Source organism: Panonychus citri, unplaced genomic scaffold (assembly GCF_014898815.1).
Source record: "Panonychus citri isolate SS breed McGregor unplaced genomic scaffold, ASM1489881v1 Contig00134, whole genome shotgun sequence".
Lineage (NCBI taxonomy): Eukaryota > Metazoa > Arthropoda > Arachnida > Trombidiformes > Tetranychidae > Panonychus > Panonychus citri.
In genome coordinates this window covers 2,348,624-2,372,010 of record NW_026515539.1, presented here as the reverse complement: position 1 = coordinate 2,372,010, position 23,387 = coordinate 2,348,624, and the positions used below count along the sequence as shown (strand labels likewise).

The following is a 23,387-nucleotide window of genomic DNA, read 5'->3' as shown; positions in this document are numbered from 1 at the left end:
TAATGTTACTACTTTATGTAATCATTATTGGCATTAATTTCTAGGGCAAATGCTTTGGGTTTTCATGGGGTTATGACGATTTGCTCATAGATCAGAGATCAAGGTGGAATCTATGATTAAGCTGAGAAATGGAATTGAAATGATAACTTATTTTTAGAGATCATTTTTTTTCTTATTCCATTCGACATCTTTTCATAGTTTCTTCCAGTTTCTTGAATCATTTCCAGAATCAAATGTTAAAACGGTGACAACATTTTCCAAAATCATCTTGATATTCAGAGACCAGAATCTATTTTAATCTAAATCTTTATTCGTAAATTTAATAGGCTCATCTTTTCAAGCCTAATCCTTATGCTAATCTTTTTCTCTATCTCAGCATTTTCCATTTTCTCTCTCTCTCTCTCATCTCTGTCATCTTCTGTTCTCTTCTACCCAGTCAACCTTTATCATCATTTCTGCGATCTTATCATGTCACTTTAAGCTTGAAAATCAAGTCTCAAAGTGGATTGAGTTTCAATTCTGGTGACAGGCTGAATGAAAATCATTTTAAATATCAATAAATTGTCAATGATAACAATTTAAGGGCCTTCAGTTTCCATCATTATCTAAAGGCTTTAGATGAATTGAAAAGATTAAGGATTAAGATTACAATGGAAATACTTAATCTCATCATAACCTTTATTGACTTTGAAATTAGACTTTTAAATCAAAAGGTTAATCACTGATAATTAACCATCTCCAGCATCTATTGTATTGAATTTTCAATGTTGATTAACAAAAAGTTTTGAGGTTAATTTAGTTTCGGTTAAACTGATTTACTGTTACAGCAAATTTAATCTACTGGAATTAAAGTAATGAGATAATTTCATTTTTAAATCAAGTTTTAACTTCAATTATTAGTTGACAATTAAATAACTAATATAACTGTCATGATGATTATGATTATGTTTTAACCATAATTAAGTTCAAGGATAAAAGCAATGTAGTAATAATAAGTTAATTGTTCATATTAACCAGTTTTTTTTTCTCGTTAATTTTTTTTTGTCAACATTTAATTGTCTTGTTGATTTTTTCATGTGTTGTTGTCAGGAAAATTTTCCCTAAATTGTTGTAAACTAATCTAATCGGTTTACTTGATTGTCAGTTGATTATTCACATACTAATCAAGGCAATCAAGAAATAGAAAGAGTCTTAATCATGTTCATCGTGATCAATTTAAATTTGGTCAATTTACAATTTACTTGTGTTCAATTGTATTGGTCAATATAAATTGATTGAAATTGGTTTTCACTGGACATCACTGGTCATTATGTTTCCATGTTAATTGATGTAAATTGTTTTTCATTAACAACCTTTGATTAAATTTGTTCAGTTTTATGGTTGAGGAAATTAACTATTATGTAAAGCCAGATCTCATTAACAATTCTTGATTATCTTATTTAATTAACCAGCAATCAACTAGAAAATGGTTAACAAACTAAATTTATTTTACTCAACTGGACACTAGATTTGACCATTAACTTTAATCCATTTGATTGTTGATTGATCATCAACTGTATGGTTTTGTTTTCCATTTTTTTCCACTAATTGTGATCTCAAGTAATCACAATTAATTTGTTATTGATACAAAAGTGATTAATTGTAATCATAATGAGAGTAACAATTGTCATTGTGATTAGTAAAAAGTGTCAACTGAATAAATTGTTGGAAGGGAAAAATTAATTGTCACATATAAGGGAAAATGTGTTCAAACCAATTTGATCCCATAGACTTGTCACCATTTGATTAATTTTTTAAACTAAATTTACTTTGATTGTTGTTATTTTGTTGACGTTAAATTAACTTTCTCATGTATTGTTATTGCTTCAGGTTAAATTATTCCAAATCAATTGATCGGGTTACTTACCTTTGATTGTTGTTTCCTGGTTTAACTATCAGGTCAATTTCAGGTTCAATGTTTTTCACTGATTTTCGGACAATCTTAATTAACGCTGAATCAAATTGATTCATTTTCATATTAATTACTAGATTACAGTGACTCGGTGTCTCCATTTGGATAATCGGGATAATCGGTGAGATTAGTTTACCCATAATACCTGAAGAAATTGATTGACGATTAATTGTCGAAGTGTTAAAATGGAGCCACGATTGAGTTAATAATGAATCGTTAACCACTTTAAATGAATTATCAACAATCCAATTGCACTTGGGTTCACTTTGTTGAAAGTAATTAAAATCACAATTAAAATACGAATCATTTGTTGATCCAAACACTGAAATCGGTCCACAGGTAAGTAGGAAAAGTAACATTGAATTAGAAACGATGAGAATCCAATTGGAAGCCATGTTAATCCTTTTGAAGAAAAAGAAAACAATTCCAATTATATTTTCGAGTTTATTTTCTTCTTGTATTGTTGTTGATGTTTTAATTGTTTTAATGATAAATAGAATAGATTTTGTTGATAATTATGATTGACAGTCAACACAGAACATGGTTGAGAATTAAAGTTCAGTTGTGATGAGGAAACGTTAAAGTAACAAAGGTAAGAAGAAACTTTTGTTTTTCTTTGGTGATTTTTCCTTCTCGATTTGTTGATGATTTTTAAGATTTTTCTTCAAACTATTTTAAGGAACAGTTTGATCATTGATTGTTTATCGCTGTCAATGAATTGAGAGTTATAATTAACATGATGGTTAATTAGTTGGGAGACACAGAAACAAAGATACATGGATACACTTTCTCAATGGAACTGGAAGATACTTTGATTGTATAAAATGAGAAAATATTGTTTGTAGAGAGAGAGAATGAGAATAAGATTGGATATTATCCAATAGTAGACGAAGAAATTGGTGAATTATTGTTAATCACTGAGGAGAATCGAATGGTAATCTAGTTATTGATTGTTTGCTTCTCTTCTATCGGTATTTCATTTGTTCATCTTAATCAAGATATCAAGAGAAAAAGAGTTTAATCTTTACTCTTATCTGTTTCTTTCTCTATTTCGATAATGAAACAACAATTCATGTTCCATGAAATTCACTGAGTTTCATCAACTACACGAGAAATACAATCGTCGCCATCTAGAGTTTCACATTGTAGATAAACAATCGATGTCAATTCACTAATAGAAAGAACAATTTAATTTCTTTCTCTTAATTGTTAACCAAAAGATTATCAATCTATTAACATGTACAATTAAATTTCTCTTCTTGTTATTGTCAATCGATTTCCATATTAGTTGAAACATTGTCGATTCTCATTGAAATGAACTATTATTTTCAATCGTATTTCATGATCAGAGAGTTAATTTGGTAAACTTTTATCGAGAAATAAAGTTAAAGTTGATTAGTTTGATTAATGAAACGAATTGAAGATTAATTTAGATATTTGAAAATCGCGCATCAGGTTAATGAGATTGAATTGTTTTCGTTGGTTTTAATTGATTAACTTTCGTTAGTCTTTTACTACGATTTCGAAGGCTTTTCACCTAAAACTCTCTCTCTCTCTCTCTCTTCTTCATCTACTCTATCGTCATTATCATCTATCGACTTGATTTTCTATCAATTGATTAATTCGATTCTTAATCGTAACAACTGATGATTCATTTCAACATGCTACAAATTAAACATTTTCTTTTGTTCTCATGATTAATCAAATTGTTTTTAATTGTTTCCATTCATTACACCAATGAAATCTGGAGATCTAACGGTAAATTTACATTTTCTCTCATCATCATCATCATCTCATTCTCACTTCATCTTCATTTCTATTTTCATCTCTCACCATGAAGATTACAGGTTAACATTTGGATTCGAATGTTTTTGTTTACTTAATCATCTCCTGTGTTAGAATTGAATTTCCATTCATTTATTTTAATTACAATTAATTTCTCCCTGATTATTTTGCTCTACACTAATTAACCACCAATTGATCAAGATGCCTGGTGTTCGGGAAACAATTAACTCAAGCTTCACAGCTTGTAGAGTGGGATTGAGAAAGGTAAATGTATTCATCCAAATGTAACTGTTAATCTGTTACATAAGATTAACATTGTTTTCGTTTTTTTTTCTAGATCATTTAATCTTCCTTTTCTATTAACATCAAACTGATTTTAATCTATCAGCTGTTTCCCTGATTTACTCAATGACCTTATCATAATCCTCATCTCTCTCTCTCTCCTTGTTTAAATTCATTTGATAATTAGTGTTGGCAATGGATCCAATGTCATAAGCCAATTGTGTTTATCCTTCAAGATCAATACAATGTACTTTGCTTAGGATTAAGTGGTGCTGGAAAAACAACTCTATTGTCTCACCTTGTACAAGAACCTTTGTCTAACTGTGAACCCACCCGAGGATTTAACATTAAAACACTGCCAATCAAAAACACTGTAATTAGTATCAAGGAGCTCGGAGGATCTTTCCAAGTTCAACCTTTTTGGGACCATTATTTTGGTAATAAAAATGGAATCCTTTTTGTCGTCGATTCAACCGATTCAGAGGAGGAATTAAACACTGCCCAGGAAGCATTAAGAGTGGTTCTGGCTGACCATCGATTGACCGGTAAACCTTGCCTTATATTGGGTATGTAACTACCAGTCGGGTCGAAATTTCCTCGAGATACTTTTCCTAATAAAAAGTGTTCATCATGATAAACCATTGGATGTTCAGGGAAATCAGTTGGAAAATATTTCTCATATTCTGAGAGCTCATCGATATCATGAGAATCATTATTATTCTTGTATATAATATGTTAATTGTTTTCATTTCAATTTGAAATGAAGGTTAATTCATTTTCATTTGTTTTTTTCTCATTGTAATTCTCAATCAGATGAAAACAAAGAAATATTATCAGCTGAAAACCTTGAATTCGATTTTTTCTCTCTTTGTCTCTATTCTCGTTAATTTAGTTCTAATTGTTTACTCTTATTCTGTTAGGTACTCATTCTGATTTGGAAGGAGCCAGAAATTCAGAGGAAATCGAACGTTATTTTAAACCCTTAATGAATGGTCGCAAATGGTGCGTTTCCTGTTGCTCGGCTTACGATCGAACTCAAATTATTGCCGCTCTTGAGACGCTTATTGATCTCATGGTGATGAATGTCTGATGCTCACTTTTAATTAATGTTTACAATTAACATTCGTATTGACCAAAGTTAATGTGAATTCGTATCTCTTACCTCGCCCTCTTAATCGTAGGACAATTTTTTCAACACAAAAGTGATAATCTCAATTCAACTCAATAACAATTTTCCTCCATCATAACAATTAATAATTTTTCATATTCTGTAACATTATCATCCAGTCATTAATACAAATCTCATTTGGATCCAGCAATTAGTCAACAGGAATGAAATTGATTGGAAAATCATTCATTTTCCTAATTACGATAGATAATTTTATTCTTATTTATCTCCAATTAAATCCATCCTTAAATCAAAGATGGAGATTAAATTTAATTCTAATTCCATAATCTTTTCTTTAGTAAATCAAATTGAAAATTATGATCCAACGAAACGATAATTAAGTAAAATAGTCTAAAGACTAATAACGTCCTGAGAAAATTGAAATAGATTCTGTTGATTGTAAATTGGAAAATGGTTCATCAATGAAGTCAATTTAACTGATTGTCTACAATCAAACGAAAAGATTTTGATTGTAACCCAACGACGATTGTTAATCAATGAGCTTTTCTTATTTACCATTTCAAAAATGGTTAATTGTAAAATAGATCATCAATTGCCAAATTTTTTAAACTCCAATCAACTGTTGATCCATTTACAACATGGAAACATTTAAATGATGTAATGTTGTTGATTTCTCTCGTAATTTACAATTAAATTAAATTGCAAGACTGTAAAAGCTTCGGACAAAAATGATACAGTAAATAAACAATAATCATTAGATGAATGAAATGATTAAGAAAATAAATCCATTGATCTTGTTGTTTACTTTCAAGGTTATCACATTAATCATGAAGATTAATAAAGACGAAAGGAAATTGAATTTCAATTTTTGAGACCAAATTAGAGATTACAATTAACTCTGAATTAGTGATTGAAACGAAATCACTTGAAAATTTTGCCAGATAACATTACATCTAGATTACGATCTGATTACGTATCGATACGAATCTGAATCAACTATTGAAGAGAAAAGAATTGATTCAATTAACAATTGATCACCATTGAGAACAATTAAAATGGAGAAACCAAAACAATTAAGAAAATGATTCTTAGGGACAACTGATGATCTCCATTGAATAAAAAGGTGAACGTGCGTTTACCAAACTTAATGCGATTTACCAAATAAATTAAAAGTCACTTGAGTACAAACAAATTGAAATACACTAATTTGGCAAAAGAAACAATCTAATTATAATTAAAATCTGACGAAATGAAAAGACAATCAGTTCATCAGAACTCATCATTGAGTTTCCAGAATTTTCGAAGCGACGGTAACGCCATCTAATGTTTTCTATAGAATAGAAAACCAAACCGAGAATTGAGTCATTACGTAAACGAGTGTTCTGAAGGTGACTTGCAATTTTTTCTGTTCTTCACTTGATTTAATTGTTCTTGATTAAATTAAATCTTTTATTCTTTTTGGTGAGTATTTAGTGGTTACTTTGTTTGTTCTGTGATCTGTGGTTTTTGTTTTTGTTGAAGTAAAATAAGAAGGATTTCAATTGTGTGTGAAAATTTTAATTGTGTTTCTTATTTTTCATCCTTTCTATAGACGTGATAAATTGTATAACCTTGTTAACTAATTTTAATTGAAATGGCTCGACGAGGACGAAGTTCATCACCTGGTAGATCTTCACCAATGGCCAGTCGACGAACTCCTATGGCTGCACCTCCTCAAAGGGCTCCTGTTCCTGTTGCTCCAGCTCCAACTGCCGTTGGACCTGCTATGGGATCTCAAGGTCCTGGATTGATGGCACAAATGGCTGCCACCGCTGGTGGTGTTGCTATTGGATCGGCTGTTGGACATACCGTTGGCCATGCTATCACTGGTGCTTTCTCTGGTGGACATGATGCTGCTCCAGCTCAACAAGAAGCTGTTCCACAACAATACCAACAACCACAACAATATCAACAACAACAACAACAACAATCAGCATGTTCATTGGAGCTTCGACAATTCCTTAATTGTACTCAAGAGCAATCAGATATCTCTTTGTGTGAGGGTTTCAACCAAATTCTAAAGGATTGTCGTATGCGATTTGGATCACAACCCAATTACCAGTAATCAATAGTTGGACTAAAAATTCTAATTGTTAATCCAGTTAGATTAGTAAAAGAAACTCTTTGACCCTAATTCTCTATCTCTGCTCTCCGAAATTGATTATTTTTGATTTCCTCCATTTTTGCCCATCCAAAATCAAAATTTTGTTAGTCTTTCTTTACAAAACATGATCTAGTGTTCCCAATTTAAGTTACAATTATAAATGTGTTGTTTGAAAACAACAATTCAAATTAAGCTCGACAGGAAATCAATTCTTGGAACAGCAATTCTGTTAGCTGTAAATTTAAATGTTTATTGATATTACATAAAATTGTTAAACAATCAATTCTCGAATGTACAATTAGAATCATCTTAAGGTGATAACAATTATATTTCCAATATAATCCGGTCTCCCATTATTAAGAATGATGAAATGCTGAAATAGAATTACAATCGGAATCAGCAACCGTGTTTTCGATGCAATTTTTAATCGATTTCAATTCTCAGATAATCAAAACTATTGTGAGAAATTAATTCAATTGTTGACCCTCATTGATTCTGATCAAATTACCTTAATTTTCAAATTTACAATTTAAAAGAAATCCGATTATCTTAAATGTAAATAATTCGTAAATATTGATTGAATGTTTATCTAGAAAGATAAATCTTTATTAGTGGTCATCAGATTATCTAATTTAATTAACTTAGAATTTAATTCAATTGATTTTATTGTAAATTACCGAAAATTGATTGCATTTAGTAAATTAAATGTTCTACGATTAGAAATTAATTGCTGAGTCAATCAATGATTAAGCGATTTAGTTTATTTTTCCTGCGATGATTATGAGATGCAAAAAAAATCTCTCCTTGTTGATCAACAATTAAGGTGAACAATTTATTTCCGTAATCATTAGTGAGTTGACTTTCTTCAGTCCTCTTTGTGTCTTTTAATTGTTCGGGTTACCTAATGATTACTATTTACGTTTAATTGTGTTCACCTTAATTCAATTGTCCGTTTGTCCTTCATAATTAGTTAATCTTTATATTATTTCTTTATACAGGGCATTTCACCAAGTTTCCAACAAGTTTTTCTCGAATAACTTTTTTGCTTTTGAGTGTTTAGACCCCATACTCGAGTTATGGTAGTTTGGGCCAGACTCAATTGTCATATTAAAATATCAAGGTCATTCCGGTCATTGTGTACAGATACGGTTTCAAGGTCATTCGGTTGTCACAATCGATTCAAATTTAAAAAACCAAAATGTACCTAAATCAAAAATGTTTTTTGACTCTTACGCTTTTTGATACGAGCAAATTGATGAAAGTTGAATTAAAAGGATTCTGCATCAAAACCAATATATCTCTGCAACTAAAAATGTTAAAAAGTTATAAACTCGTATGAAGCCTAATGATAGCAAGTAAATTCGATTGTGACCACCGAATGACCTTGAAACCGTATCTGTACACAATGACCGGAATGACCTTGATATTTTAATATGACAATTGAGTCTGGCCCAAACTACCATAACTCGAGTATGGGGTCTAAACACTCAAAAGCAAAAAAGTTATTCGAGAAAAACTTGTTGGAAACTTGGTGAAATGCCCTGTATAAACTAAATCCAGTTTAATGTTGTGATGATTGAGTTTACTGGTCTGTTTTGATTTTATTTTTTAATTGTTCAAGAGTATTGGCCACTAATTGGATAGTTTATTAATCACTGTCAACATTGCACAATCAACTAATTATCACGAGAAGTCAAGTTACAGAGATCAACCAGAAATGGGCTACTCTGTACAATACTTTTCGTGTGTCAAACTTTGTCTGATTTTTTTCAATTTCATCCTTTGGGTAAGTAGACAAGTTAATTGTCCATTAATTAATTACAATTAACCTTCTCAATTGGATAAACCTGATCACTAAATTAATTGAGGAGATTGAAACTCAAGTAATCATTGAGTTAGAAAGAAACAGCCACAAATGAGAAAATGATTTTCGATTTTACAATTGATTTAATTGTATTAAAATCTAATCTAATCTGTTGATTGTTCAATGTTCGGGGATGACATTGATTGGACTTGCAATAAAAAGAAAGAGCATTCAAGTTTTCTGATCGATTTTCTGTTCTCTCGAAGATGAACCTTTGCGCTAAAAAGTTTTGCTTTTGTGGGATACTCAATCTCACCCATGTGATTGTTCAGATCATTTTAACGGACACATTTTTGAGCGGAAATTTTCTCAATTATGGTGCCTTTGTATTGGCTTATTCAAAGGAGACCAATCCAATAACCAAAATTTTCCGCAAAATGACCAAATGTATTAATACCTTTCGTGTTTACGATTCTTCAGGAGATATTCAAATATATGATAACTTTTCTCCCGTTGAATATTATGAACGAGAAAATTTATCCTTTCCTTTGGATTTGCTTCATATTTTTGGCCGCAGTTTCCGCTCTATCGGTGGTCCATCGAATTGTCCACTTCGTCTATCCTCCCTGTTGACATCGTTTACTTCAAATGGTCAGTCGTCGGGCGAAACCTTAGGCAAATTCAACTCTAATCGAATTACTTAATTATGTTTATTGGTTCCTTCTTTATCTAATTGGTCAGAATGTTGAACAGTCACATTTCGCCGATGTCCTCTAATTATTTACTCTACAATTAAATGAAGAAACTTATAAAGTACCAAAGGCCAAGAAAATATCAGAATCATCAATTTAATCTAAACTTTGAAACAATTCAAACGATCGTACAACAATCAGCTAACATGACAAATCAACTCCAATCAGTGACAATATAAAAGCTCAACTATTATAATAACTGTTATAATCAACCAACTACAATTTCAACTTAATTTCAAATAATCAGCTACGATTGTACAATTTTCACTAATCAATGACATTTCATTTACTTATAAAATTATATTTTATCAACTTTCACTAAGTTAAAACTTAAATGTAACTATTAATTTGTCTGTTCAATGTTAATTCAATCAAATTGTCAACACACTCAACATAAACTAAATTAATTCATACAATCAATGAAAAACATTTAAACCACCAAACAGTATCAAAGGAAAAACAAATGATGGAAATCATTTGAAATTGTAATCTAACCAACTATTGATCTCTAATTAGGTTGATTAAACAAAGAAACAACATTGTTATTAAGTTAACTTTAAGAACAATTTATTAATTATTACCGTTGTGATTTATTACCGAAAACAAAACTTCAGATAAAAACTTAATCAACAGATTAATTTGTAATTACATTTGATCCCAACAGAAGCTCAAGGTTTCCTTGGTTATGAAAAGATAATTAAATTACTATCAAATTGTAATTAGTGAAAAGAGTGAATCGAAACAAGGGTGACCTTTAGTAATTAAGACGCAATCTTAATCATTTTAATCACAATCAACAAGATAATTTGTTTAATGTTAATCATTTCATTTGCAGTTACTGATTCTAACAGATCATAAGAATCAGGTTAGAATCTAGTTGAATTTTTCTAGTGTGTTAATCAACCGAATTCAGTAAATTGATCACAATTTTGGACAATCAATTTTTTAATGTGATAATCGTGATAAAATTGATTACAAATAATAGTGAAATAGTTAATCAATCAAATTGAATTAAAATGTCTACTGCTGGTTATTTAATGCCCCTGTTGACCAGGAAGCTTAAATATCTTGGTCACATTAAGACAACCAAAATTGACAATGTAGTTTTTAAATTACATTATCGGTACACTTTTAATGCGTTAATTGTTGCCTGTGCCGTTGTTACATCGTACCAATTTTTTGGAACTCCAATAATGTGCTTATCCCAGGCCAGAACGGTTAATCCGCATACGATCAACAATTACTGTTGGGTCGAGGGAACTTTCACCTTGCCCAAGGCTTTGACCAAAATTACCGGGGAGGAGGTGGTAATGCCTGGTATCGAGCAGAAAAATCGTAAGGACGAAATTTTGAAACACGATTACTACCAATGGGTTTGCTTTGTCCTCTTCCTTCAAGCGCTCGCTTTTTATGGGCCTCATCTTTTGTGGAAGGTAAGTAAACGATTCAACTCATCATAATTATCGTCGCAGCGATTTAATTGCTATTCTTTGCTGTAATTTAGAGATGGGAAGGAGGCCATGTTAAGCGATTGGTCGCCGATTTGAACAAAGCTCTACTCGCCGAGAGTAAAAAAGCTCAAAGTGAAAATTCTTTGGTTAAATTTTTGATCACTCGTCGGGGTTGGTTTGATGAATATGCTCTCAAGTACTTTTTCTGTGAGATTTTCAATTTCTTTCATGTTCTGGTTGAATTTTATATAACCAATTGGTTTCTTGCTGGTAATTTTGTCGATTATGGTTGGCAGGCCATGTTTTTCGATGGATCCGCTGAAGAGATTAATCCATTGACTCGAGTGTTTCCCAAAATGACAAAATGTAACTTTAATCATTATGGTTCCTCTGGAGATATCCAAGTATATGATAACTACTGTCTTCTTCCGTTGAACATTATCAATGAAAAGATTTATATTGGCCTTTGGATTTGGTTTGTTCTGTTGGCCATCATTTCGGCATTTTCCATAATCTATCGACTTTGTTGCTTCTTCTATCCACCAGCTCGATATCGACTCCTTCAAATTGTCTCTAGACGATCACGACCACAAGTTGTCATTGATTTGGTTAACCAATTAACCTACGGCGATTGGTTTATTGTCTACTTGTTGGGACAAAATATTCAACAATCACATTTAGCTGATATCCTTGAATTGTTGGCTCTTCAATTAGAAGCAGAAGTCTACCAGAGTGATGAAACGACTAAAAATGGCGGTCAAATGGTCAAGCTTCCCATTGGTGATGAAGAAATCAAAGCCTAACGATGATCCGATTGGTGTGTGTGAATATATTACAATTAGATGTGGTTGATTACATTAAGATGACAAAATGGTATACAAACAATAATGATTAACTTTTAGTTAACATTTATAACAATGTTACTGATTATATGACTTTTTTTTCTTGATTGTTTCGTCTTCCTTGATTGTCCAAGAATTAATTAATAATATATATTTGTGTGTGTATATGATAATTAAATAAAAGGAATGGTGATTGATTGGAAAAAAAATTGTCAACTGGTGGATTAAAATTGTTGCTTTAAGAAATTGTTAGTTTCTTGAAGATCTATGATTGTTGGTGATTTAGGTGATGTTGGTTGATCAATCGATACGCTTGGTACTTCATCAAGTGAATTAAATGGTTCATCCCAGTTTTGATTGTTGTTACTTGGTAAACTTAAACAGCTAAGAGTAAATTGAATTGTATCATTTCTTGCTAATTGTTGCTGTTGTTGAGCTTGAGATTGTTGTTGATGATGGGAATAATGTTGACATGAGTTGTGTAAAGGTTGTTGTGGATGATTAGTTTGATTGTTGTGATGTTGGTGTTTCTGTTGATAATGATGATTAAGTTGAGCATTTGATTGTTGCTGGTTAGGCCATTGGTTAGATTGTGGTGATTGTTGTTGTTGTTGACGATTTTGCCAATTTTGATGTTGATGATAAGATGATTGGTGTTGAATTTGATTAGAACGATTTTTACGAAAATATTTATCATCCAAGGCACATGAATTTATACGACGGAATTTGTCATGAGCATTTCTCTCGCCGAGATCACCCGTTAAACTCCCACCACCACCACTGGTGATACAATAACTCACTCCACTACCACCGCCTTCACTGGTACGATGTCTAATCATTGATGAACGTTTAGCTGAATTGTTGTTATTATTGAAACGGTAACTATTATCCTCGACTGAAGTCCATCTAATATTTGACCAATTATCGTCCAGTTTAAGATTATAAGGATCGGGACTTGTCGATCTTGGGAATCCAGTTTCTCGTAAGCATGAATCGGAAAATTCTTTCAGGTCATTTGAAATCTCTAGGATTGCATTTTCCGCTGATAGATGATGATTAGAAAGACGAGTTTTACCTAACAGCCAGTAAGTGCGCATCTCTCCTTTACCCTGAGGCAAATGATTAATAATAAATGACAGTTAATCAAAGGTGATTGTCATCTTTGAGAAGATTAATTTACCTTGATCGGTGTCATTCCTCTTTCCTGTAATTTATAACCACCAAGTTTGAGTAGAATTTGTTTACAAGCCTCACTGACATGAATTTTGAGAGCTAAAAGAGATAAAAGGAGAAAGAGAGAATAAATTTTTTCGCAAGAGGAAAATGTGAAAAGCGAACAAAAAAAAATGGTGTCACACCTTCACCAGTTGATTCCATTCTTGATGCAGTGTTAACAGTGTCACCAAACAAACAGTATCGAGGCATTTTAAGGCCAACAACACCGGCAACACATGGACCCGAATGAATACCGATTCTTAATTTTAACCTTTCTCCAGGTCGATGAGGTATCTGGAAATTTTGAATGGCACTTAAAAGGTGAAGTGCTAATGACGCTATTTCACCCGCATGTCGATCACCATTGCGAATGGGTAAACCAGAGACAACCATGTAAGCATCACCAATGGTTTCCACCTTGTACACATCATAATGGCCAATAATTGAATCGAAACAAGTGTATAGATTATTCAATAAAGCGACAACCTGATGATGTAGGAAGGAAAATTAAAGAGCATCATAAGCAAGAGGATTAAGGAACAAATCAGATATTAATCATATCCGTGGATTAACAGTAACAATTAAGTCAAAGTGTAATTACCTCAAGTGGTGTACTGGATGCAGATAAAGCAGTGAATCCAACAACATCACTGAAATAAATAGTAACTGCATCAAAACTTTCCGCCTTAACTGGTTCTCCTCTTTTTAATTGCTCGGCCACAGGCCTAAATTGAGGGGAAAAAACAAAGAATTAAATTGTAATTGAAAGAAAAAAACAAAAAAAATTCACAATTTGTTAAATCAAAGAAAATCAAGTCAATTCACCAAGTGAAATCTTCCAACGGTCAACATTTAACGTAAGCTTAGTAAACAGAATTAAATTCCAATAGAATATAAAATTAATTTAGTTCACTGATCAATAGCAAATCCATGGATAATATGGATTTAATTAATAAGAAAAAAAAAGAAACAATCAAAGTAAAAACACAATCAAATCAAAGGAGAAAACAAATTTGTTCAAATTGAAAAGAAATTAAAATTTCATTGAAAATCTAAAAAAGAGAAGGGGAAAAAACGATAGATGGCGCTTGGAGTGAAAAGATTGAAATTTCTATGATTAACAATTAACTCTAATTGTTAATTATTTTCCAATGTAAACTTACTTGGGTAACATTCTGAGAAGAAGATTTTCAGTTTTCTTTTTCTCTTCCAATAATTGATTAGTTCTTTCCTGGACCAATCCCTCTAAATTATAAGCATATTTTTCCATCATTGCGATCATATTATCAAATATATTCGGTTTCCTGGTTTTATATTGTTAACAATTAAGAATAACAATTAGATTCTGTTGTGAATAAACCAACTAGATGAATATAACTTACAATCCAGCTTGCATATCTCTTAATTGAATATTAATAAAACGGAAATCTGGTCGATTCTCTGGTTCTTCAACCCAACATTCTCGAATACACTTTGCTACATAATCGGGGCACGAAAGTTGATCTAATGGTGGACGGAAAATAGCACCATCATAATGGTGGGGAAATTTAACCTGGTCTAAAATTGATCGAACTGAAAGTTCTGAGATTCCCCAAGGTCCTTTTCGTCCAATAATTTCAAATAAAATGATCGCAAACGAGTAAATGTCACCTTTTTGTGTACCACGAGGCGGTGGATTAATTTGTCGGAGTAACTCAGGTGCTCTCCATAAATAACCTGAGAGTTCAAGTTTCGTTTTGGAAGAAAAAAAGAAGAAAAAAAAAGTTTATATAAACATTTTCACTTTCTCGAGATTATTATGATAATAATAAAATAACAATAATCGACTGACCTCGTTCTCGTTTTTCAATATATTCTGGAGGAAATTCTTGACCCTGTTGAAACTCGTGAAGTCCAAAGTCAGTTATCTGAAGGACCCACCGAGAATCAACTAGACAATTGGATGACTTGAGATTACCATGGGATATGATGTATGAATCATGAAGATAAATCATTCCCTGTGGATTAAGAGGAGATAATCAAAAGTACAAGTTGAAAAAACAATTAGATTGGAGGATAAAGATGACAAAATGAGGGATAAATATGACGATAGATTAATAAGAATAAGATGAAATAAATGTGACAGAGAAAAAAAAAGTAATTAGATCAATTGTCCAGTTTATTTATATTATTATTCATCATCTTTTACCCTTATTGACCCTTATTGTTATCAGAAAATAATAGTAATAATAATAATGATTATTTATTGTCTATTGATTTGATTGATGGTGATTGTGATTTAATCATAAACAGAGAGACACAATTTACAAAATGATTTACAAACAATCAAGATAATTATACAGAAAAGTTGAGGTTAAGGTCTTACCTTAATTAGATCAGCAACCAATGAGGCAATGAACATATTGTCAAAATTAAGATCCTGATTTTTAAGCACATCCTAATAATGACAATCAAATCAAATAAACAATTATAAGAGCAATCAAATCAACACAATTAACGAGAAGAAAAAAAAAATTATCAAAATATCATTTAAATCCAATCAGTGATCGCATTTGTCTAAAACTTATCACTGATTATTTTCTTGGGGATAAAATAAACTTAATCCTTAATCTTGTGATAAAGATTAACCAATTAATCAACAACATTCTGATTAGATTTAATTACTTACCTCGAGACTGCCTCGGGCACAATAAAGTTTCAACACAACAACATTGGGAGTGTCAACCGAAGCTCCAATAAAAGCGTTGATATTTTCATGTCTCATCTCACGAACCTTGAAATTGTAGGTAACAATTAAGAGAATCATTAGTGTATTTTACGATTTTAAACTGAACAATTAACTCGTTAATTACCTGGATTAGCTCTTTACGAACATTTCGAGTTAAATCAATACTCTTTTTATAAATTCTCTTGATGAATACAACATTCCCTTTATAAAATCCAATCTCATTTCCAAATAGCTCTTCATATTCACTTTCACTGTTTCCACCGTTGACTCCGATTCCACCCACTCCTCCAGTCCCACCACCACCCCCACAACCACCGTCACTTTTACCTCCACAACCACTACCTCCATATGAACTATTTATATTACCTGGAGGTCCAGAACTGCCCACTATACCTTTGCTATGGCGATTTGACCCTGACTGGGAGGAGGTTATAAAAGTAGAGAAACGATTTGAATCCAATCGATGAAACTGTTTTTAAATAAACAACAATCAAATTAAATTGTGCACATGATTATTAATAAAAGGGATTAATTTTTTTTTCCTCATCTTTCTTGAGATTATCACTTTGATTCACCTTTTTTTGATATATTCTTAACAACTCATGGAATCAACTGATGATTAAGTTAATCATGTTTAGGAATAAGTGACCAAAATTTAGACTTTGTTTATCTTAAGCTAACAGTTAAAATTATAAGTGTAAATGATTAATTTAATTACCGATACTTACATTAATTGTATTTCGTAAATTTTGTAAAGTTGATTCTGAATTAGTTTGTAAGATGATTAATTCCTTGAGATCAACTTTCCATAATAAACAAGCAAGTTTATATTCATATCGATAATGTCTAAGGTAATTGAATAACAATTTTGTTAGCGATTAATTTAGTTAATCACTTTGATTAAAAAAAGAAAACGTGTTCACCTGAAGACCAAGGAAAAGATTATGATTAATATTAGTGATCCTGTAGTCGAACCAACAATTAACACCCAATTAGGCTTATGGACACACTTTTCACCATCGAAACCACAATAAGGTTCACTTGGTGGAGCTTCACCCGCAATCCAATCAATTTTACGTTCTAAATTGAGTGACTATCGAAATACAATCAATTAATTTCTATAGAATTTAGTAACAATCAACTTACAGGTAAATCGGTTGCACTTTGATAGGTAAATCGACCAACAGGTTGCATCGTCTTGTTCCAGATCGTTTTGTTGCTCCATTTGGCCTGAGGATTATCCAGAAGTGCCAATAAGGTGTAATTACCTTCGGCATCACCATTTTCATCAACGGTCACATCGAAACCAAGAATACCTGCCGAGAATTGTGTTAATAGTTTAATATACATGAACAATTGATTGTTAATTGGTTATTGATTCTTACTATGATATCGTAACAATTTAATCCTCTCCATGACAGCAGTACCATTGGTATAATCAACACCTTCAACAATTAATTGTGTTACCGCCATTGCATAAATCATTACCGCATCATATGCTAATCCAGCATAAATTGGTACCTAAATTAATTAACCTTAATCAATTAGTTGATGATGGTAAAAAACAACAAGCAAAAACGTGATCTAGTCAAATAATTAGATCCTAAATTTGTCAACAACATTATCATTTGTTATTATATATTAATCGCACTTACATCTGGATCAATGAGCTCATGGATTGGTACGTTAAATGGATGCCGACGATTACGACAATTAACACGTCGCTTAAATTGATCATAATCAGGATCAATTGGCGCACTTGGGGTCACTATGAAAACCGCTTTAAACGGGAACAACATTTTCGAATCGTAGTCACAAACCTCCCTCAGATCACTTTCATTTCCACCTCCACCTATGATGGCGGTGGTCAGTCCATCGGTTTTACTGGTCACTGGATTAGTGGCGGTGTTTAAACAAGATTCAAATGCCTGAAGGAAATAATTTTCTTGCTTCTCTGGTGAGTAAACCACTTCATCTTCAATTGAGATGATAACATAATCACCGGTGGTCAGTAGGTTACGTTGGTGCATCAAACGAGCGTAATCAGCGACCGCTTCAATGTCCGATATTAAAACATAAACTGAAACCATGGAAATGGGAAAACAATTAAGAGAAGATCTTAAAATTTCATACTAATTAACTTACTTCGCGTCTTAGAATAACTATCATCCAAAATGGCTTCCAACTGATCTTTATGTTTAGTCAGGTAATACTGAGGTAGATAATAAGTGTTATTAATTTGAATCCCAGAATCGGCAGCCAATGATATTAACGATTCCTCGACTTGTCGATCAGTTGGATTATCATTAACAATCAATACAATCTGTAAACAACAATTTAGATTGAAAATAATTGCGATGTGTAAAGTTGATTTGAGGTTAAGGTTCAAATCGCCTTGGAGTTTTTTTCTCTAACTAAATCAATTACACCAATCATTTGATTATCATCGTGATAATCATGATATACGTCATTGTTAGTAAATAATAACTTAATCAACACTTTAATCACTATTGATCTTATTAATTGTCATCAACATTGTCCACATAATCATTTTCAAAGATTAACAGTTTTTTTCTTCGTCTACTTAATCAATCAAAATTTTCCTCAATTAAAACAATAAACACATAATCAAAGCTGAACAATTGTCATTAACTGACAAGATCAATATAAGTTGATGGTGATTAAAGTAATTGTCACACTCACCTTGTTCCAATTAAAATGTTTCAATAGTGAAATGATTGATTTGGACACTTTAGAACCTGGTGGTAAGGTTCGAGCGAAAGTCGAGTAAACGGTTTTATTGGAAACAGTTCGATCAGCACATTTCTATCAATGGAAATAGTTCGAAAAGAAAAATTCGAGAGCAACAATTTATTATTCCAATGTACTAATAATAAAATCGATTCGTAATTCAATTGGTTATATAACTTGGAAAAGTTAACAAAGTTTTTTGAACTTTTTTCTCTTGGTCTTCGTTATTTTGTTCATCCATTAATTGTGTTTAAATCAACCAATTAACATTAATGATACAAAGTAACAAATGAAGTTAATGATTATCATCACTCTTATCAAATCAATTTAATCCATTGGTTAAATAATTAGAACGTGATTAGAACTTGGTAAATCGATTTCTCCAAATTCGAACATTTTTTTCCCACTTTTTTTTATATTACCAAATTACATAACAATTTAATTCTAAGCCATTCAGGTTATGATTGTTGATCACAAAAAAAATAAGACAAATAAAAACACTAACAAGGTTTCGATAACTTCGAGTTTGAACATTTATTGGAAGCCTAAGTTATAAGGTGAAAGGAAACAAAGGTTTAAGATATAAATCATATTTGACTTTTACAGTGTTATCATTGTGTTACCATGAGCATTGGTCAGTCTTCAGTGAAGAGGGTCAGTTGGAGGGTATGAATGTGATAAGCTATCGTGTATATATAGAATTTAAGATTGATATCGAATAGAAAAAGTAAAAAAAAGTTCTGAAATAATATTAATATTCTTCTAATATTGATGTTGACAACGAGAATAAAAGTTTCCGCTGTAATTAGATTGTCTAATTAAGGCAACATTTATCTTGGATTATATAAATAAATAGATTAACTGGACAATGACTTGATTAAATTGTAAATTAGTTGATTACTTACGTAAGTTATCATTGGGTAGTTCCAAGCAGTTGACACAAGAGCCTCGGACTGGCAACTATTTTCTGGACCTATGAAAGCGATGACACCTTGATCCCTCATCTCGGTCATCATACGAATGGACGTTGCTCTGTTAGGCTGACCAGCGTCCATTGCGATAAAATTTAGTGTATGATTGGGTAAAAGGTTGGGATTTCTAAAGATGAAAGGCCAATTATTATTATTATTGTCGTTGGACCAATCGAAACGGGTCAAGAATTAAAACTTTAACATTTGAATCAAGAAACTTTTCTTGTTATCGTTACCTGTTGATTTCCTCAACGGCCAAAGGGATGGCCCCGGATATTTTGTTTCCAAGTCCATAGCGGGCAAATGAACTTAAAAACCCAATTGTTATATTGGTATAATTAGAGTTAATTGTTCCGATTGGTCTATTAATTGAAACATCGGTACTTTGGGTTAAATCATCATCTGGACATTTAGATGAGGTCACTAATTGTAATTGAATGAAATGTTGTATCAACAGAAAGGTAAATGAAAGGTTGAACTCAAATAACAATACTAATAACATAATATTGTCCATTAAACAATTAACTAATTAACTGTTTACCACAAACTTGCACACAAATACAAACACATAGGTAATCAACTATAACAATTAACTTTACAATTTTTAATCAATTGTTTTAACTATGATAATAATAATAAAAGGCTTATAAATAGTTTCAATCAATTGATGTTTTCACAATTAACGGTGGATACAAAAAATTAACTATTACAATCAACAGGTAACACGATTTAATTGCTGTTTTGATTTTTTCTGTTACTTTCACAATTTTATGTTAATCAATTGGTGATAACTTTTATACTGTCACATTGGTCAAGCAAATCGTATTGGTCAGTGAGATTTTGTTTATATCTCTCTCTTTAATCATTTTCATCAATGATCAGTGATTATGATCAGAATCATTTGATTATTTGATTATTATTGATACTGGACAAAGAAAACGACAAACAATCAGCTTCGACTCAATACCAAGTAGATGATAAACTCTATCAAAAGTTTGACCATTGGTCAAATAATAGAATCACTTGAATCAGAACCAATATTAGTAATAAGATTGAATATCCAACTAATTATGATCAATTAGTAGTTGATCAAAATCAGCGAATAATTAAGAAAATAAGGCGCCATCTTTTGAAACAATTTGTATATAGTTCGAGCATAAATCAAAACAATTTAATCTGCAATCAGCTTAGTAGCATCCAAATCAATTCCTTTATCAGAGTTATTGATAACTTTTAATCTCATCATAATAATTAGAAAAAGCTCCTTGGGAATTGGAATCAGCAACCGTGTTTTCGATTTAATTGTTAATCGATTTCAATTCTCAGGTAATCAAAACTGTTGTGAGAAATTAATTCAATTGTTGACCCTCATTGATTCTGATCAAATTACCTTAATTTTCAAATTTACAATTTAAAAGAAATCCGATTATCTTAAATGTAAATAATTCGTAATTGTTGATTGAATGTTTATCTAGAAAGATAAATCTTTATTAGTGGTCATCAAATTATCTAATTTAATTAACTTAGAATTTGATCTAATTGATTTATTGTAAATTAAATTGACGAAAATTGATTGCATTTAGTAAATTAAATGTTCTACGATTAGAAATTAATTGCTGAGTCAATCAATGATTAAGCGATTTAGTTTATTTTTCCTGCGATGATTATGAGATGCAAAAAAAATCTCTCCTTGTTGATCAACAATTAAGGTGAACAATTTATTTCCGTAATCATTGGTGAGTTGACTTTCTTCAGTCCTCTTTGTGTCTTTTAATTGTTCGGGTTACCTAATGATTACTATTTACGTTTAATTGTGTTCACCTTAATTCAATTGTCCGTTTGTCCTTCATAATTAGTTAATCATATGTTTCTTTATATAAACTAAATCCAGTTGAATATTGTGATGATTGAGTTTACTGGTCTGTTTTGATTTTACTTTTTAATTGTTCAAGAGTATTGGCCACTAATTGGATAGTTTATTAATCACTATCAACATTGCACAATCAACTAATTACCACGAGAAGTCAAGTTACAGAGATCAACCAGAAATGGGCTACTCTGTACAATACTTTTCGTGTGTCAAACTTTGTCTGATTTTTTTCAATTTCATCCTTTGGGTAAGTAGACAAGTTAATTGTCCATTAATTAATTACAATTAACCTTCTCAATTGGATAAACCTGATCACCAAATTAATTGAGGAGATTGAAACTCAAGTTGAGTTAGAAAGAAACAACTACAAATGAGAAAATGATTTTCGATTTTACGATTGATTTAATTGTATCAAAATCTAATCAATCTGTTGATTTTCAGTGTTCGGGGATGACATTGATTGGAATTGGACTTTGGTTCAGAATCGATCCTAAAATGTACGAACCAACTTTGTACATCGACACCGAAAACTTTATCAACGTTGGTTGGATTATGATGTTCAGTGGATTAGCAATCGTTATATTGTCAATCGTTGGTTGTATTGGGACATTAACTAATTCAACATGCAAATTAGGATCAGTAAGTGAGCAACAATTTAATTTCCTGATAATTAATCTAACCCATTAATTGTTATTTTGATTAGTATATCTTTATAATGGCTCTTTTGATTGGACTTGCAATTGCTTCTGTGGTTTTGGCCTTGACTCATGGTTTCGGTGAAAGAGTAAGTTAATGGTTAATTAATCGTCGACATCATTTCATTAATTAAATTTCATGATTTCGTCTTAATTGTTCAGTTGGAATACTATGTTACTCAACAAGTTTTAATTCAAATCCAGCAAAGGCCATTTAGTGAGAGATCAAGAGAGCTGCTTGATTTCATTCAAGTTAAGGTAAATTCGTGACTTTTTTCTGATAATTAAAGTGTAAATTAATCAGAGATAAACTTGTTGATTTTGTTAATTTGTTCCAATTTCAGTTGAAATGTTGTGGAGCTGAAAATTTCAATGATTATCATCGGTATGGTTTGGAAGTTCCTGTTTCATGTTATCGGGAACAAGCAAATTTCATCAACCAAGAGGTAATCAAGTTAATTATTTGTAATTGGGAATTTCAACTGAATCAAGTAAATTTACACTTTTCTCCATTTTGTTTTGCAATTAAGGGATGTGGTCGAGTCCTTGGTCGTTTCTATGATTTAAGAGGAGGAATCGCTCTTGGTTTAAATGCTTTCACGTTGATCATTGAATTCATTTGCTTGGTATTTGCAGTATCACTTTTCTGTGTAATCAGATACACAGAGATTGATGATTAAAGATTGGAACAATTAATTTATATTTCTAACATGACAACAATCAAATTTACTTATAGATCATCTCAAATATTTATCAACTAAACAACCAAAATCATTTTGCTGTTTTTGTTTTTTTACCATCATGTTCATCTAATAGGTTTCTTCTTGAATCAAATTAAAATATTTAGACACACAAATTATTGTTAACTAATTATTTGAACAATCGTATCAAGATGAAGCTGATTGAATAAATGATTCTCTTAACCTTTGTAATCAATGGTTAAGATGATTGAATAAATTGTTTCCAGGATAAACACAATCAACTCTCAATCGGTTGATAAAAGTGAATCAAAATGAAT

The 23,387-nt window shown here is 31.3% G+C and overlaps 6 protein-coding genes and 1 pseudogene across 10 annotated transcripts in view; 5 read left to right on the top strand and 2 right to left on the bottom strand.

Moving 5' to 3' along the window:
- LOC128391507 (ALK tyrosine kinase receptor-like) overlaps positions 1-3,009 on the bottom strand; it is a 31,691-nt gene extending 28,682 nt beyond the window's left edge. Inside the window, exon 1 of one of the 2 annotated variants that reach the window (XM_053351408.1) lies at positions 1,907-3,009. In XM_053351408.1, the coding sequence (XP_053207383.1) occupies positions 1,907-2,346 (440 nt within the window). In that variant the 5' untranslated portion in view covers positions 2,347-3,009. The remainder of the gene's footprint in view (positions 1-1,906) is intronic. The other variant, XM_053351407.1, reaches the window with a different exon arrangement.
- A 494-nt stretch (positions 3,010-3,503) lies between these two features.
- Positions 3,504-5,459, top strand: LOC128391534 (ADP-ribosylation factor-like protein 15). 3 transcript variants are annotated; one of them, XM_053351440.1, is made up of 4 exons: positions 3,504-3,709; positions 3,938-4,000; positions 4,206-4,584; positions 4,939-5,459. In XM_053351440.1, the coding sequence occupies exons 1-4, from the start codon at positions 3,689-3,691 to the stop codon at positions 5,106-5,108; spliced, it is 633 nt and encodes a 210-aa protein (XP_053207415.1). In that variant the 5' UTR covers positions 3,504-3,688; the 3' UTR covers positions 5,109-5,459. The 3 variants fall into 3 exon arrangements, with proteins under 3 accessions (XP_053207415.1, XP_053207417.1, XP_053207416.1); XM_053351442.1 differs by having other exon boundaries at positions 3,511-3,709; positions 3,799-4,000; XM_053351441.1 differs by having other exon boundaries at positions 3,511-3,709; positions 3,792-4,000.
- A 988-nt stretch (positions 5,460-6,447) lies between these two features.
- LOC128391542 (coiled-coil-helix-coiled-coil-helix domain-containing protein 2-like) lies at positions 6,448-7,573 on the top strand. Its single transcript, XM_053351448.1, has 2 exons — positions 6,448-6,608; positions 6,739-7,573. Exon 2 carries the CDS (start codon positions 6,781-6,783, stop codon positions 7,249-7,251), a length of 471 nt encoding a protein of 156 aa, XP_053207423.1. The 5' UTR covers positions 6,448-6,608; positions 6,739-6,780; the 3' UTR covers positions 7,252-7,573.
- Positions 7,574-7,720: 147 nt separating this feature from the next.
- Positions 7,721-10,474, top strand: LOC128391529 (innexin inx2-like; annotated as a pseudogene).
- A 221-nt stretch (positions 10,475-10,695) lies between these two features.
- On the top strand, positions 10,696-12,348 carry LOC128391518 (innexin inx2-like). The gene is made up of 2 exons (XM_053351424.1): positions 10,696-11,279; positions 11,351-12,348. The coding sequence occupies exons 1-2, from the start codon at positions 10,863-10,865 to the stop codon at positions 12,098-12,100; spliced, it is 1,167 nt and encodes a 388-aa protein (XP_053207399.1). The 5' UTR covers positions 10,696-10,862; the 3' UTR covers positions 12,101-12,348.
- Position 12,349: 1 nt separating this feature from the next.
- On the bottom strand, positions 12,350-20,605 carry LOC128391504 (guanylate cyclase 32E-like). Its single transcript, XM_053351405.1, has 19 exons — positions 20,041-20,605; positions 19,739-19,931; positions 18,786-18,908; positions 18,228-18,405; positions 17,738-18,162; positions 17,468-17,603; positions 17,229-17,398; positions 17,006-17,175; positions 16,811-16,928; positions 16,207-16,551; positions 16,023-16,127; positions 15,720-15,791; positions 15,186-15,351; positions 14,737-15,070; positions 14,518-14,658; positions 13,956-14,079; positions 13,498-13,840; positions 13,320-13,411; positions 12,350-13,248 (listed from the first exon to the last, which is right to left on the bottom strand). The coding sequence occupies exons 1-19, from the start codon at positions 20,316-20,318 to the stop codon at positions 12,364-12,366; spliced, it is 4,398 nt and encodes a 1,465-aa protein (XP_053207380.1). The 5' UTR covers positions 20,319-20,605; the 3' UTR covers positions 12,350-12,363.
- A 291-nt stretch (positions 20,606-20,896) lies between these two features.
- On the top strand, positions 20,897-23,065 carry LOC128391527 (tetraspanin-8-like). Of its 2 annotated transcripts, XM_053351434.1 has the most exons (6): positions 21,189-21,921; positions 22,116-22,313; positions 22,378-22,458; positions 22,532-22,627; positions 22,714-22,815; positions 22,900-23,065. In XM_053351434.1, the coding sequence occupies exons 1-6, from the start codon at positions 21,853-21,855 to the stop codon at positions 23,047-23,049; spliced, it is 696 nt and encodes a 231-aa protein (XP_053207409.1). In that variant the 5' UTR covers positions 21,189-21,852; the 3' UTR covers positions 23,050-23,065. The 2 variants fall into 2 exon arrangements, with proteins under 2 accessions (XP_053207408.1, XP_053207409.1); XM_053351433.1 differs by having other exon boundaries at positions 20,897-21,921; positions 22,714-23,065.
- Positions 23,066-23,387: the final 322 nt, after the last annotated feature.

Coding starts and splice junctions, on each gene's coding strand:
- LOC128391534 (XM_053351440.1), top strand. CDS start 3,689: ATGAAATCTGGAGATCTAACG. Junction 3,710..3,937: donor TGAAATCTGGAGATCTAACG/GTAAATTTACAT, acceptor CAATTGATCAAG/ATGCCTGGTGTTCGGGAAAC. Junction 4,001..4,205: donor GTAGAGTGGGATTGAGAAAG/GTAAATGTATTC, acceptor TTTGATAATTAG/TGTTGGCAATGGATCCAATG.
- LOC128391542 (XM_053351448.1), top strand. CDS start 6,781: ATGGCTCGACGAGGACGAAGTTCATCACCTGGTAGATCTTCACCAATG.
- LOC128391518 (XM_053351424.1), top strand. CDS start 10,863: ATGTCTACTGCTGGTTATTTAATGCCCCTGTTGACCAGGAAGCTTAAA. Junction 11,280..11,350: donor GGCCTCATCTTTTGTGGAAG/GTAAGTAAACGA, acceptor GCTGTAATTTAG/AGATGGGAAGGAGGCCATGT.
- LOC128391504 (XM_053351405.1), bottom strand. CDS start 20,318: ATGGACAATATTATGTTATTAGTATTGTTATTTGAGTTCAACCTTTCA. Junction 19,932..20,040: donor GCCGTTGAGGAAATCAACAG/GTAACGATAACA, acceptor TTTCATCTTTAG/AAATCCCAACCTTTTACCCA. Junction 17,176..17,228: donor AAAGTGCAACCGATTTACCT/GTAAGTTGATTG, acceptor GTATTTCGATAG/TCACTCAATTTAGAACGTAA.
- LOC128391527 (XM_053351433.1), top strand. CDS start 21,853: ATGGGCTACTCTGTACAATACTTTTCGTGTGTCAAACTTTGTCTGATT. Junction 21,922..22,115: donor TTTTCAATTTCATCCTTTGG/GTAAGTAGACAA, acceptor GTTGATTTTCAG/TGTTCGGGGATGACATTGAT. Junction 22,628..22,713: donor TTGATTTCATTCAAGTTAAG/GTAAATTCGTGA, acceptor TTCCAATTTCAG/TTGAAATGTTGTGGAGCTGA.